Below are 13,590 nucleotides of genomic sequence, written 5' to 3'. Positions count from 1 at the left end.
GAAGAAATCCTGTGTTCTTCCATACAATATCTGCAGATGGCGTCTGGTAGGATCCCCAGACTTACTGCGTGTACGCCAATAGAGCAATGGTCCGTTGAAAGCCCCGCTAGTCTGACTGAGGCCAAAAAAAACTCTTGTGATCGATATTGGGCTAAAAGGCTTTTGCGACAGCGCATGTACCGATGCTGACAAACAACTCGATGCTATTGGTAGCGAGGATATGCACTCTTCGACCAGCCCTGAACGCACTGTTGATGATTTTAAAGCTAGTATCGGCGCTCTGCTATCTGATGGTCACTTCCCTGAAGGATGTTGCACTCCGGAACAGTAAATCTACGACTATCTTAATGGCTGCAACCTCGACCTGGAAGACACCGCAATAATCAGGAAGTCTAAAATTGCCGTTGATAGAGAGCTCCTGACAGTAGATCTTTCACTTACCTTCCCCCTCAGCTTTGACTTATCCGGCAGGAAGCTCAATGTCCCTCTCCTCCAACGTCTTCTTCCCACCCACAACTCCTTCGCCGTTAAATGAGTAAAGAACGAGCCGCCAGAGTTCGGTTTGGCGACACCATGATCGAAGTGATCCGGTTGAAGTCAAAGTGAGTGAGGATTTCCGAGTGTTCAGACCCCTATTCTTTTAGGAACCCAGACTCTCTGACACTGATTGCAACTTGCGCAGCCATACATCCTCCGGCGATGTCAACGGACAATATGTCCAGGATGGCGTGAAATTCCATGTTTAAAGTAAACCTTAGGGTACCACACATGCTGATGAGCGCCGATGAGTCCGTTGTACGATCTCGAGTTTCTTTGCAATTGTGGTCTTTTCTAGAGCCCTCTACCACATAAAGACTCCATAGCACATGATGGGCTTGCCTATAGTATCGTAGAGCCAGAGAACCACTTTCGGTGAGAGATTCAAACTTCTGCGAATGGCTCCAGTACAAAGCAATCGATATCTTTTTTTTGCATTCTCTTCGATATTCGGCTTCCATGAAAGCCTCCTATCCACAAGTAGCTCCGAGGATCTTATACCTTCTGGCGAATAAAACCATCTTGGTACTTCACGGCATAATTGTGCTCAACTAGAATATTGAATATTGAATAGAATATATTGGATACTCTTATCCATGGTTAAGAAATTCTTGTATTCTGAATAACAAGAAAGGGAAAAAATATTTATTTTCACGATTGAGATAATAACATTTCATATCAACTCATTTGAAATTCAATAAGATGATGCCTCATAATAAGCAATATTTATGTGCGTATTTATTTCCTTAAGCTGGGTACGGAGACAGCAACTTATTTATATACATACATACATACATATATTGCAACAACTCTTAATTGGTGGATATACGTAGGAGCTAATAAAGAGAGCGAAAAGTCAGCGAGCAGCTACCAAGCTTACGTTCTCCATGTAAATAGAATCTTAGAAAACATCACTTAGCATGTTTGTTTTCTCCATAAAATAGATAACTGAATTTCAGCTGACTAAGCATTTACAAATATTGACCAAAACTATCAACATCATTATATATACTTAACGTTTATAGCGCTAATCCAGCTACGGTTTATCGCCCATGAACCGGCCAACGTGCACAACAGTCAAAAGCAGCAACAATAACAACAACACAAACAAACGGTGAGACCTAAATTTGGACACATGCACCCATTAAAAATTGGCTGCTAATTTTGCTGAAGCGCGGTCGTGGCGGTGTGGCGACCACTCTTACAATGTGTGGTACTTGTGTGTGTATACGAGTATGTTTATGCGTGCCTATGTATGCTTTTATGGACATGGTCGGTCCATTAGATAAATCCACATACAAAGTTTGCTATTTTATGCGCAGAAATCAATGTTTGTGTTTGTTTCCAGGCGGCAATGCTTTATTGTTGTTTGTTGGTCGCCAGCTATAGGAACAAAATAGCGGAAGAAAAAGTAAGAAAAAAGACGCGAAAAATTACTTTAAAATTAACAAAGTGAATTAACTGAAGACGAATGGAATTTCAATGAAATAGCGTTGGCACCGCACACAAGAGAAGACGAAGCGCCGAGTGGCGCGTAGTTTGATAAAAAATCAACGCACACCGTATAGCAATAACGATTGGGTGTGGAAATAGCAAAAATTGAAAAATAATTAACTTTTCTCAAGTTAAAAGTATAAGAAAATGTGTTTATTTATGCAAAGAGTCCAGTAAAAACTGTGAGCAGGCTAATAAATAGCTCGAGAAAAGCTGGTAATAAATTGAAAAAATGCTACTGAAAGTTTTCAAGTCGTATGTCATCTATACAAAAACACGCAAACAGTAGCTACAGTGGGCAACGGCAGGCAAAAATGCAATTAAAATAATTTTTATTAAAAAAAAACAGTAAAAGAGTAAAGGTTGACAAATCATGCGGAAATCGCTTGTTTACATAACCGTTGAGTCAGAAATGGGCCTCATTGCTGAACAAAATTTGGCTCGAAAGCGACGAATCTTCTTGGAACTTTTCAAGAGCCCCTAGAGCAAAGCGATATCTTTTGGGAAGGTCGAGCGGCTTCAGTTCTTGCACAGACTCTATTTGGTACGATTTCAATGTAAGATCTCGATGTAAAATTCGCCAAATTCTATACGTCAGTCCGAGTTCCACTCTCAGCTACGGCTGCCACTTTTCTTTCATTGCGTGATGGAGCGTGCTCGAAGGGTCTATTCGATCGAATATTATCCAATAATGAATGCTGGGTCTCAAGATGGGTGATGGTGTTGCGAACAGTACGCGCAGTAGTCCGATTATGTTAGCCATAAGTTGAGCAAAGTTCGCGAAACACATTCTTTACAAAACGTGAATTTTCTTATTAAAATCGAACGATTTGTAAACGTTGTTCAGGCATAAGTCTTTCCATGATGGAATGCCAAACAATACTGAGTAAACATAACATGACAGTTTTACACGGCTCAATAAATGTATCATGCAGTTGGTTGGACCACATGTACGGTCAAATTCCGTCGGCTTCGTTCCGAAGGCTGGTAAAAGCTCTCATGCCACTGCCATGCACTTTATGTTTCTCTTGGACTTTAGGCAATCTCTCCTCCTTTCTATTGAAAACTCTGGAAAAACTCATGGACCTGTACATCAGAGCTCGAATTCCAAGGAACGGGCTACTAAGTGCTCAGCATGCTTAGAGCAAAAGCAGGCCGGTCGATACTGCCTTGCACTTGCCAAGTTTAATGGTTGGAGGGAGCCCATATACATAAAGACTTTGCTGTAGGAACCTTTCTTGTCATCGATGAGCCTACAACAACGTCCTGCTGGAGGCGATTATTGAAGCTATTAATAAGTTAATGAACGAAACTAATCTCAATTATATAGTCTGTAGTCTCCTCACATCGAATAGTAAATAGGCGAACACCGCAAGGGTCTTTTTTTGGTGGATGGCTCTTGAAAGGACCACACTAGGCATACTGAAAATCCTCGACTATTCACTGAATAGCGGAGCCTTCTTCTGTTGGTTATTTCTTGTCTCACACAACTGTAAAGGATTTGTGGACAGGGCTAAGATGTTGGAGGAGAGGTACAGTGAGCTTATTTGACGCTCTCCATCAACTCTAGTCTCTGGCTGCCATCAAGGCTGTAGTAAATGTACTGCCCCGGATTGAAGCCTCTTTCAGAGAGGTGTGCTTTCACTCCGACAGCCGAACGACTGTATTGGCTCTGAATTCGCTAACTGTGCGCGCAAAACTAATGTGCCCGGACACAGCGGAATCGCTGGAAACTACAAAGCCGTTGAGTTGGCTCTTTCCTCAATTTCATCCGATTGAAATCAAGTCCTTTCTCCGATGTCTACTTGCATTCTGGCATTGAAACTTTGGACCTCCAATGAGCTCCACAAGCGCTGGTCAACAACTAGAACTTTTGCGACTGCGTGATCCTTCCGATCCGGAGTGAACCAATTGTAACTATAATGAAATTAAAAAAAAAAATGGTTATTTAAACATTTTTATTTAAAATTTTTATTCAATTTCACCCACTGTACGCCTCCAAGATTTCCATGTGTTAATATGCGTGCAACTTGTCGGCTTTCAGTTATGTACTTGTGCCTTTTCTATTTTTATTTTTTCCATATCTTTTTGCTCTGCCACTTCATGGCCGCTCAGCCGCACACCGTCCATCTCCATCCGCCAACACTGTCGTATATATTTGTCGAGTTGATTAACTTCGTCATTGTCAGCGGCTACAGCATAAAGAAGAAAAAAAACTAAAAAATAAAATAAATAATATTTATTTATGCAAGCAAAGTCACACATGAGTCATGGGAAAAATACGCCATAGGTACATAGTACTCACTTGGCCGTCTATAAACATAAATAAAGATATGAATGAGGCGGTGAGTAGTTGGCAATGCTGTAGGTATTTCACTTGGGCTTCCAGCAGCTATGCGTTTCCCCTTAATGGGCTCGTGTATAATCAAGTGTGCGCTAAGTAGCATTTACCGATGTCTAGCTAGTTGGGTTGGGCGTCGTGTTCATCGGTATATTTCGCTAGTAATGGCATCAGTTAATATTATTCATTTCTAATTGTGTATAACGCCTTTTACGATATTTACGATACTCTCAGATGCATCTACAACAACCACATTGCAGACTCTATTCGCGCTTACTCCCTACCGCCCATCGACTCTTCCCCTAATCACTCATTTTTTATTGTTGTTGCTTTTCATTTCCATTTATAAGTAATTGATTTATTAGTTGTTGTTGTTGTCAGTGGAAAATTTCTAACTATTTCTGTACACATTTTTCACATTTCTTGTTGTTGTTTTTACAAATGCGAATTAGTCAACGAATTAATGAAGAAACTTATGCATATGCATGTGTGTGCGTACATATGTATGTATGAGTGAAGGCATAAATTACTTTGTGTGCCGACGTTGCTTGATTTAAGTGCAGTTATGGCAGTAATAAATTAATGAAGAAAATTAATTAGATACATATGTGACTAACAAACGCTATTATCATTTGAAATCTGAACTTTGCGGCCGCGGAGAGAATAACTCAACGTCGCTTTAAAAGAGGTGGAGAGAAAAGCTACAATATATTTTTGTTTACAGTTTCTTTTCTTCTCCTTTTTGCAAATTTTGTAAATCAAAATTATTTGCAATTAATTGCAGGGCTTTTATCGATTAATCGGTTTGCTTTCTAGAGAAAGTCATATACATAACTTTTATCGATTAATCGATATTTTATATCATTTTGTTTGTATTAAATGGCCAAGTAATGTTAAAGTAGTAACGATTAATTGTCATTTTGGATTAGTCGATATTTTCGAATTTTTTGTAAATTATTCTAGAAAGGTTTTTATCGATTAATACATATTTAATATTAATTTTTATATATTAAATGACCAAATATTTTTAAAATAGTAGTAGTAGGGCGTTTATGGATCGATCGATTAATTGAAACTTGAAAGTAGTGATTGTATGGTGTTTATCGATTAACTGACATTTTCGATTATTCGATATTTTCGATTTTTTTCATAAATTCTTCTAGAAAAGTTTTTAGCGATTAATACATATTTAATATTAATTTTTATATATTAAATGACCAAATATTTTTAAAATAGTAGTAGTAGGGCGTTTATGGATCGATCGATTAATTGAAACTTGAAAGTAGTGATTGTATGGTGTTTATCGATTAACTGACATTTTCGATTATTCGATATTTTCGATTTTTTTCATAAATTCTTCTAGAAAAGTTTTTAGCGATTAATACATATTTAATATTAATTTTTATATATTAAATGACCAAATATTTTTAAAATAGGGATTATAGGGCGTTTATCAATTAATTGAAACTTTCGATTTTTCTTTTTAAATTTTTCTAGAAAAACTCATATATGTACATACATGTTTTTATCGATTAATCGATATTTTCTTTACGTTTTGCACTTTTTCTAAAACGCTTATACATATGTATATAAAATAAATTAAAATAATGATTATAGCATGTTTATCGACTAATCGAAATGATCGATTATTTCTGTACTTTCTTCTAAAAAAAAAAATTAAAAATAACATCGAAATTTTGTGGGCTACTAAGCCTCTACTGTTGTAGCTATTTATCGATTAATTGAAATTTTCAATGATTCGATTTTTTCGATATTTTCTATTATTTTTTGCACTTTTTCTAAAATATATAAAATAAATTATAAAAGTGATAATAGGGAGTTTAACAATTAATCGAAATATTCGATTATTTTTATACTTTCTCCTAGATTGCAATAAAATAAAGAGGAAAAACTGTCCTGCATAAATGTGTACCATTCTAAGCCTCTACTGTTGTAGCTATGTATCGAGAGGCAAAAAAAAAATATATTTTTTTAATTATTTGACGTAAATCACTTAGTGTTATGCCGTCTGTATTCTGGCATGCGCATGGAATAATTTTTATTGACCACCAGGTCCAAAATTTTTGGTTTGAGTTAACGGGTGAGGCTTAAATAGCCGTCTTAGGAGTTATTTACATTTCTGTATACTTTACTGTGTCTTCTTTTCTCTTATCCAAGAGAAAAAATTAAATGACAGCATAACCGTAGAAATTCGAATAGTTCCAATCAGACCGCATACCCTTTACGATTATTAGTGTTTTTATACCTAAAAAAACTTAACTACAAAAGAACTTGCCTGCATATCGCATAGCAAGCTAAAAGTAATTTGACCGACAATCTCAGCGCCTATTAACTATTCCACACACGTCAACAATTCGAAACACACGCGAAATCTCTTTATCAAATAGCCTCGCTGCTATTTGCGCATAAATATGTATAAAATTATATAACAAAAAAAATATTTGCACCATCGCATACGCTGCAGTAAACAGCTGAAGTACAAGCTTGAATATTTATTACTAACATGACAAGCGAAAAATGCTGGACAGATAAGAGGCGAATTGGGTGAAGGTTTGCAATTTTTGGCAGCGGCATGACGTTTCGCGAAATATAGTACGTATTAATAGATAATAGCTTATCTAAAAATAATTAATGCATGAGTAATGTTAAGTTAGGTTAGGATTTACAGACTTGATTTACATTTTGATGATTTGATCACTGACGATATGCAGATATTTATTTCTTACTCATAAGATTATAGATAGTGATTGAGTCATGAATTTGGAAGTACACCTATAAACGAAATCTATTGGCGTTATGCTAAGCTCGAAAACGCAACCAAACAGCTGTGGTTCAAGTCGTAGCAGAAATGCAAATGATAAGTTTTATCTTTTCGATCTATAGAACTCCTTATTGACCGACTGTCCTTTCGGAAGAAATTCGTGCTGTATCAAGCCATATTTTTGAGCGGCTTTGGCGTGGAATTTTGGTATCTTATGGTTCTCTGTAAGCTGTATTCCAGAAAAGAACCGATCTCTACATTGGACCGATTTAATTTGGAAACAGTTTATTGCCCTTAAGGACATGAAAGCAGAGGGTTAAGCCCAAGAGAAGATAATCGTCTTTATAAATGAAGACCTTAGAGGAAAACACACCACTGACCCTTCTTAAAAGAGACGGCGGTACGAAGAGGGTAAACTTCACAAAGAAGTTAAGAGTTACTTTCACCCTAGTACTGAGGGGTAGCACTATACAGTGGTACACTGACACCTGGAAAATACCGGAAGGCATTGCCGCACCGCATACAAATATCTTTTAAGCCGAAGTCAGTGTACAGAAATCAATCCACTGCGCAACCAGAGTTCCGCTAAAGCGTCACTAAAAGCGATCTCATGAAGTCAATTCGCTATTAGTGGAGGAGTATATAGGAAGACTGAACCGCTTATCAGTTTGTAAGCTTGTACACCTGATCTGTGTGCTGAGGCATAAAAGAGTAGCCGGCGATTAATTGCCCAGTGAACTAGACCGCTCTGCGGCGGCTTCCAGGATGATTGGAACAGAATCATGCATATAGGAGTTGGTCCGAATGGAGGAGATAGTGGGGAGAGAACGGTAATGAGATGTTACAACCTAGCTGGGTTTAGAGATAAGATCACTCTCCGCCTGCTTGTCGCGCTCTATACAGGACACTGCGGACTCAAGCAACACTTTTTCAACTTGGGCTTTAGTCTCCTCCACAACATGCCGGTTTTGCGACATAGAACGGCAAAGTCTAGAACACCTAATTCTAGATTGTCCAGCAACTTGTAGAAGCACGCTCAAGGCCTTAGGGTCCATCTACGTGGACAGGGATCATATATCATATCACCTCAATTGCGCCCAGCAAGTTCCCGGAATTATTCCGAGCGTTGGACTTTTCTGAGCATATGTGATATAGGAGAAGGCACAATAGACCATAGGTCGCAGTGCCAAAGCTCAATTGTCCTCAATCTTGGTACATTATTTTTCACCATCAAAAACATTCGATATCGATAGTAGTAATCACTTGTAGCAAGATCCAGACTGTAAGGATAATACATACAAACTTCTCAACCATACTTCCAGAGCTTCTGTCGAGTCATTGTCGATGTGTGGGGTCTGACGTTGTCCTGATGGAACACAACACCTTTCCTATACGCCAAAGCTGGTCGCTTCGATGTATTTCAAACTGCCAGATTCCAGGACACGGGTTTGGATTAAGAGTCTAGCCGTAAGGCAGCAGCTCATATTATAATATTCCCTGCTAACGCCACCAACCACATAGTAAAGATTTGTGTCCCAGTCCACCGCAATTCGTTGTCGTAAGTGAACCACTTTTCACCACCGGTAACCATCCACTTCAGAAATGAGCCCGATTTACTGCGTTTCAGTATTGATTGGAAACATTTTCTTAAAAATATTGAGTCATCTTGCAGTTTTAAGCGATTCTTGAATCATGAACATGAATCAATGCAGTGCCGTTTAATTCGCAATTCCTTCGTAGCATTTAATTGAATAATTATTCCATTTAACGGATAATTGCCAGTTGCGGTTTAGTGAATTTTCCACCTAACACAGCAACTCTTTGCAATTAAATTTTGAATAACACGTTAACAGTCAACTTTGACCTTGGCTGAACTGTTTTTTTTTTTTTACTTTCCATATATTCTTCGCCACTTTATTTAACAAAATGCCATGTTCTGTATGTTTGCTTTTGTTGTTGCGTTTTGTTATATGTTTCATCTGACATTTCAGTTCATTTACGCTTACGCCCATTAACTCCCCTTTGTGGGAATTTTTATATTTCAACTGCCACCTCTTTTGGCATATTCATTTCATTTACGATGTGCTGCCGTAACCGTGACAACAACAACACGAAGCTGAAAAATGTTATGAACAGTTGCGAGGAAATATATGTAGCAATGCCTTTCTGTAATGTGATAAATAATAATGTTGGTACATGGCGGTGAGGTGGATTGGTGGTGGGGTTCGGATAGTCGAGGCGAGTCACTGGGTGCCACTGAGGTGACTTACCGCACCTAGCGGTAATATAAATGCATATAATGTTACAATAAAAAACAACAGTCGTTCGTACCATACACCATTTGCTACGCGGCCAACGCAAAAATATCGATTACATCTCTAGTATGTTGAGGTTATCGCACGTGTCGTTAAGAAATTCCATTTTCCAGTTATTCAGTCTTCAAACATGTGTTGTGGTGTAGGTGATTTCTGTGTTCGCTAGTTTTTCTTGTGATTTATTGTTTATTTTGTAGCTAGTTGCACATTTTATTTGTCTTCTATTGCAAAAGCTCAAATTACTTGAGATAATAACACGTCATAGAAACAGAAAAAAAAAAGATTATCTTATTCGAACTTTATTAAAGATGATCGTAGCGGTCTGCCCACCGTTCGTGGTGTAAATCAGAGAAATCAAATTTTATTACTTTTTAGATAACCTTAAAATGTTTAGTATTATAAGCTCTCCAGCAGCTCTAAGTTCAGAGTACAAATCACTTTAGCGTGTTTCAAGCGGAGGTGGCTGCCATCAAGTATAGATAGATAGATAGATGTGCTGCTCTGAAGTGTAGCTTCGTTCAAAGAGGTCTGCGTTCATTATTAGTTAAGCAGTGCATGACCTGATCAGCAATAGCTTCAAGCTTTTCCCATATTAGACTAGTATGGGTGCCCGGTTACAGTAGAATGGCTGGAAACTGTAAAGCCAATGAGTTGGCTAGGGAGCACACTCTTTTCTCAATTTCATCCGTTTGGAGTTGAATCGGTTCACCGATGTCTGACTTCTAGTCAGCTCAGTAGACGCTGCTCAACGATCTGGCTATTAGCAAAGTCAACCTCGCCACAATTATAGTTGTTCTTACTGTATACTGTCCAATAGGTTTAAACGCGATGCTACAAAATATTCGGTCGGACGCTCTTCGACAAAGCTACATAGAGGAAGGCGAGTTGGAATCATTTTGTCACTCCCTTCTCTATAGTCCAGCTTTTGCTAGACAGATTACAATATCTCGGTAGACAAACCTTTGGTGAACCAAGCGAAATTGCTTGATCGATGGATGAGGATCTGATGAAATTTTTTTTTAAGTTGAAGGGAAGGACGAATATCTGTTCAAGTGAGATTCATCGTTTCTGAGTCAACCCTACCACCTTACCTAACCCTAGTGTTATGGAGCTCAGTGGATCTATGTTTTGGTACCGTTCTATAGCTGCTTCTCCAGACTTCGATTTTTAAAGTTGGATCTAGGTTAAGGTTAAGTTCTACATCTGACCTCAGAGATGAGGAACACAATTTAATTGTTAAAGACAAGATCACCTGAATGGCTAAAAAAGATATGATATTCATAGATGTTCAGCCTTAATCGCGCAACGGCTTCATGTCAAGTTGAAACTTGACATTTTTTTATTTTTAATTGACAATGACTAGTTAAATTTTCTACAACCGGAAGGTCCACTATCTTACTGAGAGCGAAAGGTTCTTTAAGCTTCTTGCAATTTACTTCGGACCGCAAGAACCTTCGACAGTGGAAGTACATATAGTTCCCACACACTTTTCAAGCTCACGTGAAGCTCAGTCATCCAGTAGTAAAACGCGAAAATACAGAGTAACTTCGATCTGTCCCCATTCTGATAATCGTGAGTCATAAGTGACTTTTCTTACTAGTAATTTCCCCAATTACATCCGATTCCGCTACGATCCATACTAGTATTACTACGAAGTAGTTTTTTTATCTTACCAATCGAAATAGGCTAGGATCTTCGAAATAGCACCTCTTAACCGGATAAATCCTTTCGGTACCGTAAAACCGACTTTTGTGGAAATCGATGTACAAATTAATTCGAAATCAAAAATTGTAGTTCGATGCCATCGATGGTGAATAAATGAATTTGTACACCAAACTGTCTTCTGGTGTTGTTTTCCTATAGGTTATCTAGTTCCCACTTGTGTTATAAGGATCGAGTTCGTTGTCATCGAAGTCATCCATCGGTAGACCCAGGAAACATACTGTTTCAACGTGGTCGGATCATAGAGAGAGAAGACTTAGATGATTGGAGATGTGGTTAGAGTCATGCGGGGACTCTTTGCATGCTGGTCATTAATATTAGGTATGTCGGGGCCAATTCTAGATAAGTACGAGTTAAATCTGCTACTGTAGCGTGAACAAAATTGCACAAGTGTCACTATAAATTTTCAAGGCAACTCGAGATCTTCGTCCGCAATAGGCGGGGGTTTGGCTCCAAATACGGTATTCACTGCGTGGGCATCGGAAAAGTGTTGATAGCTCCACTGTGAATGGCGGTCAGTGAAAATCTAAAATTTATTACTTCGAAATCTGGTCGGTACAATACACTATTTAAACGCATGTTAATTTCGTTAATTTTTTCGTAAGCTTATGTATTATTCACTTATTTTCTATGGAAATATTTTATTGCATTTACATTTTTTCTTTTAAGTGGTATACAAATCAATAGCTTTTAGCTTCGCACAAAATTATTCCATAACATTACATAACATAAACTTGCTTTTGATTTCCATTTTACTTTAAGGCTTTTTAAATAACTTTTTACAACACTTTTACGTGCGCTGCCAACAAATGACCTTCATTTGAATTATTTAAAAATTCGTTAAAGTCGTGCAAAAATTCGCGGCTAATAAAAAATTGCATATTCGCATAGCTGCACGCGTTGACAAAAACATTTACAACTCTGACGAAGTGCAGTTACTTGAAACGAGCAAAACTACACGAACTTTCTTCAAACATACTAAATTAAATGTAGAGAATATAATTTATCTCGTTAGCGAATATTTCACTTTATCTCTGTTTTTTGTTTGCTGTTTTTGCTGCTGCAACAGGGCGTCACTGCAATTGGAATTCGCAGTTCATTGATATGACATGTCTGTGCATGTTCGAAGTTCGTGCTAATAAGAAAATAAAGAGCGATGAAATTCGAACGCAAATGTTGACATTGTTCCATGTCTAATTGACACATATCTATTTACAAACAAATATTTATTATGTGAATTTACTAAAATTATAGAGTATAGATGAAATATGCGCACATAATATAGAAAAAATAATCTAAAATATTTCGCAATTCGCTTCCGCACACCAAATTATTAATGACTTTTGTCAACGAATTCTCGCGTTGTTTTTGTGTCAGCGTCACGTCACTCGGCGCTAGTTCACGCTTCATTGCTATTTGGGTCAACGCGACCTGCCCGAGGCGGAGGCTGCAGCACGTTACATTTGTACGTACATATTTCAGAAAGTAAAAAAAGTAATGTGTGCGTTGTAAAATTCTATAAACAATGCACTTACAGTAAGCGACAAAAGTGTTCTTCGAAATAGCACCTCTTAACCTGATAAAATCCTTTCGGTACCGTAAAACCGACTTTTGTGGAAATCGATGTACAAATTAATTCGAAATCAAAAATTGTAGTTCGATGCCATCGATGGTGAATAAATGAATTTGTACACCAAACTGTCTTCTGGTGTTGTTTTCCTATAGGTTATCTAGTTTCCACTTGTGTTATAAGGATCGAGTTCGTAAGCGTATATGTATGCAATATTGATCATTAATGAAATTAACATTTTACAAATACAATTTTTCGTTGAGGTCTTGAAAAAAAAAATTTAATAATTCTAAAAGTAAAAACAAAAAAACACGTTGCAAGTGTCATAAAGAGTTTTGCAGTAAATTATTCTGGTTTGTTATGCAAATTTATTGGCAAAACAATTCATTATACAAAACATCAAACAATTTCAAGCAACAAGTTAAAAAACGTTAATAGCAAAAATAAAAATACCTAATTGTTTTCGATTTTTTTTTTTCAATTTTATTACTAACAAATTTTCAACAACAAAGCCCGCAACCGCTATAGAATTCAATGTAAACTTAATTTGTAAAAAAACTAGAACTTTAGGGGTTATATACACTTAAAAATTAAAAAAAAATGTATGTATATATTTTTTTGGAAAGCAAAATTATATTCCACCAAATATTAAAATTAATTTAAAATCCTTACTTTCCTATTGCAGATTTTAAACATGGAAGACGATTCAAATTGGTATCGTGCCGAACTAGACAGTAAAGAGGGTCTCATACCCAGCAACTATATAGAAATGAAAAATCATGAGTGAGTGTGTGATGACCACAAGCATAAATTTTTTTTATTTATTAAT

At 37.2% G+C, this 13,590-nt stretch overlaps 1 protein-coding gene across 1 annotated transcript in view; it reads left to right on the top strand.

Annotated features, from left to right (window-relative positions):
* LOC108969995 (protein enhancer of sevenless 2B) overlaps positions 1 to 13,590 on the top strand; it is a 32,999-nt gene that overhangs the window by 17,890 nt on the left and 1,519 nt on the right. The window contains exon 2 of the mRNA XM_018935063.1: positions 13,447 to 13,544. Coding sequence (XP_018790608.1) covers positions 13,447 to 13,544 — 98 coding nt within the window. The remainder of the gene's footprint in view (positions 1 to 13,446; positions 13,545 to 13,590) is intronic.

This window comes from Bactrocera latifrons, unplaced genomic scaffold (genome assembly GCF_001853355.1).
Source record: "Bactrocera latifrons isolate USDA-ARS-PBARC rearing strain unplaced genomic scaffold, ASM185335v1 scaffold_275, whole genome shotgun sequence".
Lineage (NCBI taxonomy): Eukaryota > Metazoa > Arthropoda > Insecta > Diptera > Tephritidae > Bactrocera > Bactrocera latifrons.
Note: the sequence above shows the minus strand (reverse complement) of the source record. Positions and strands in the feature narration are given on the sequence as shown.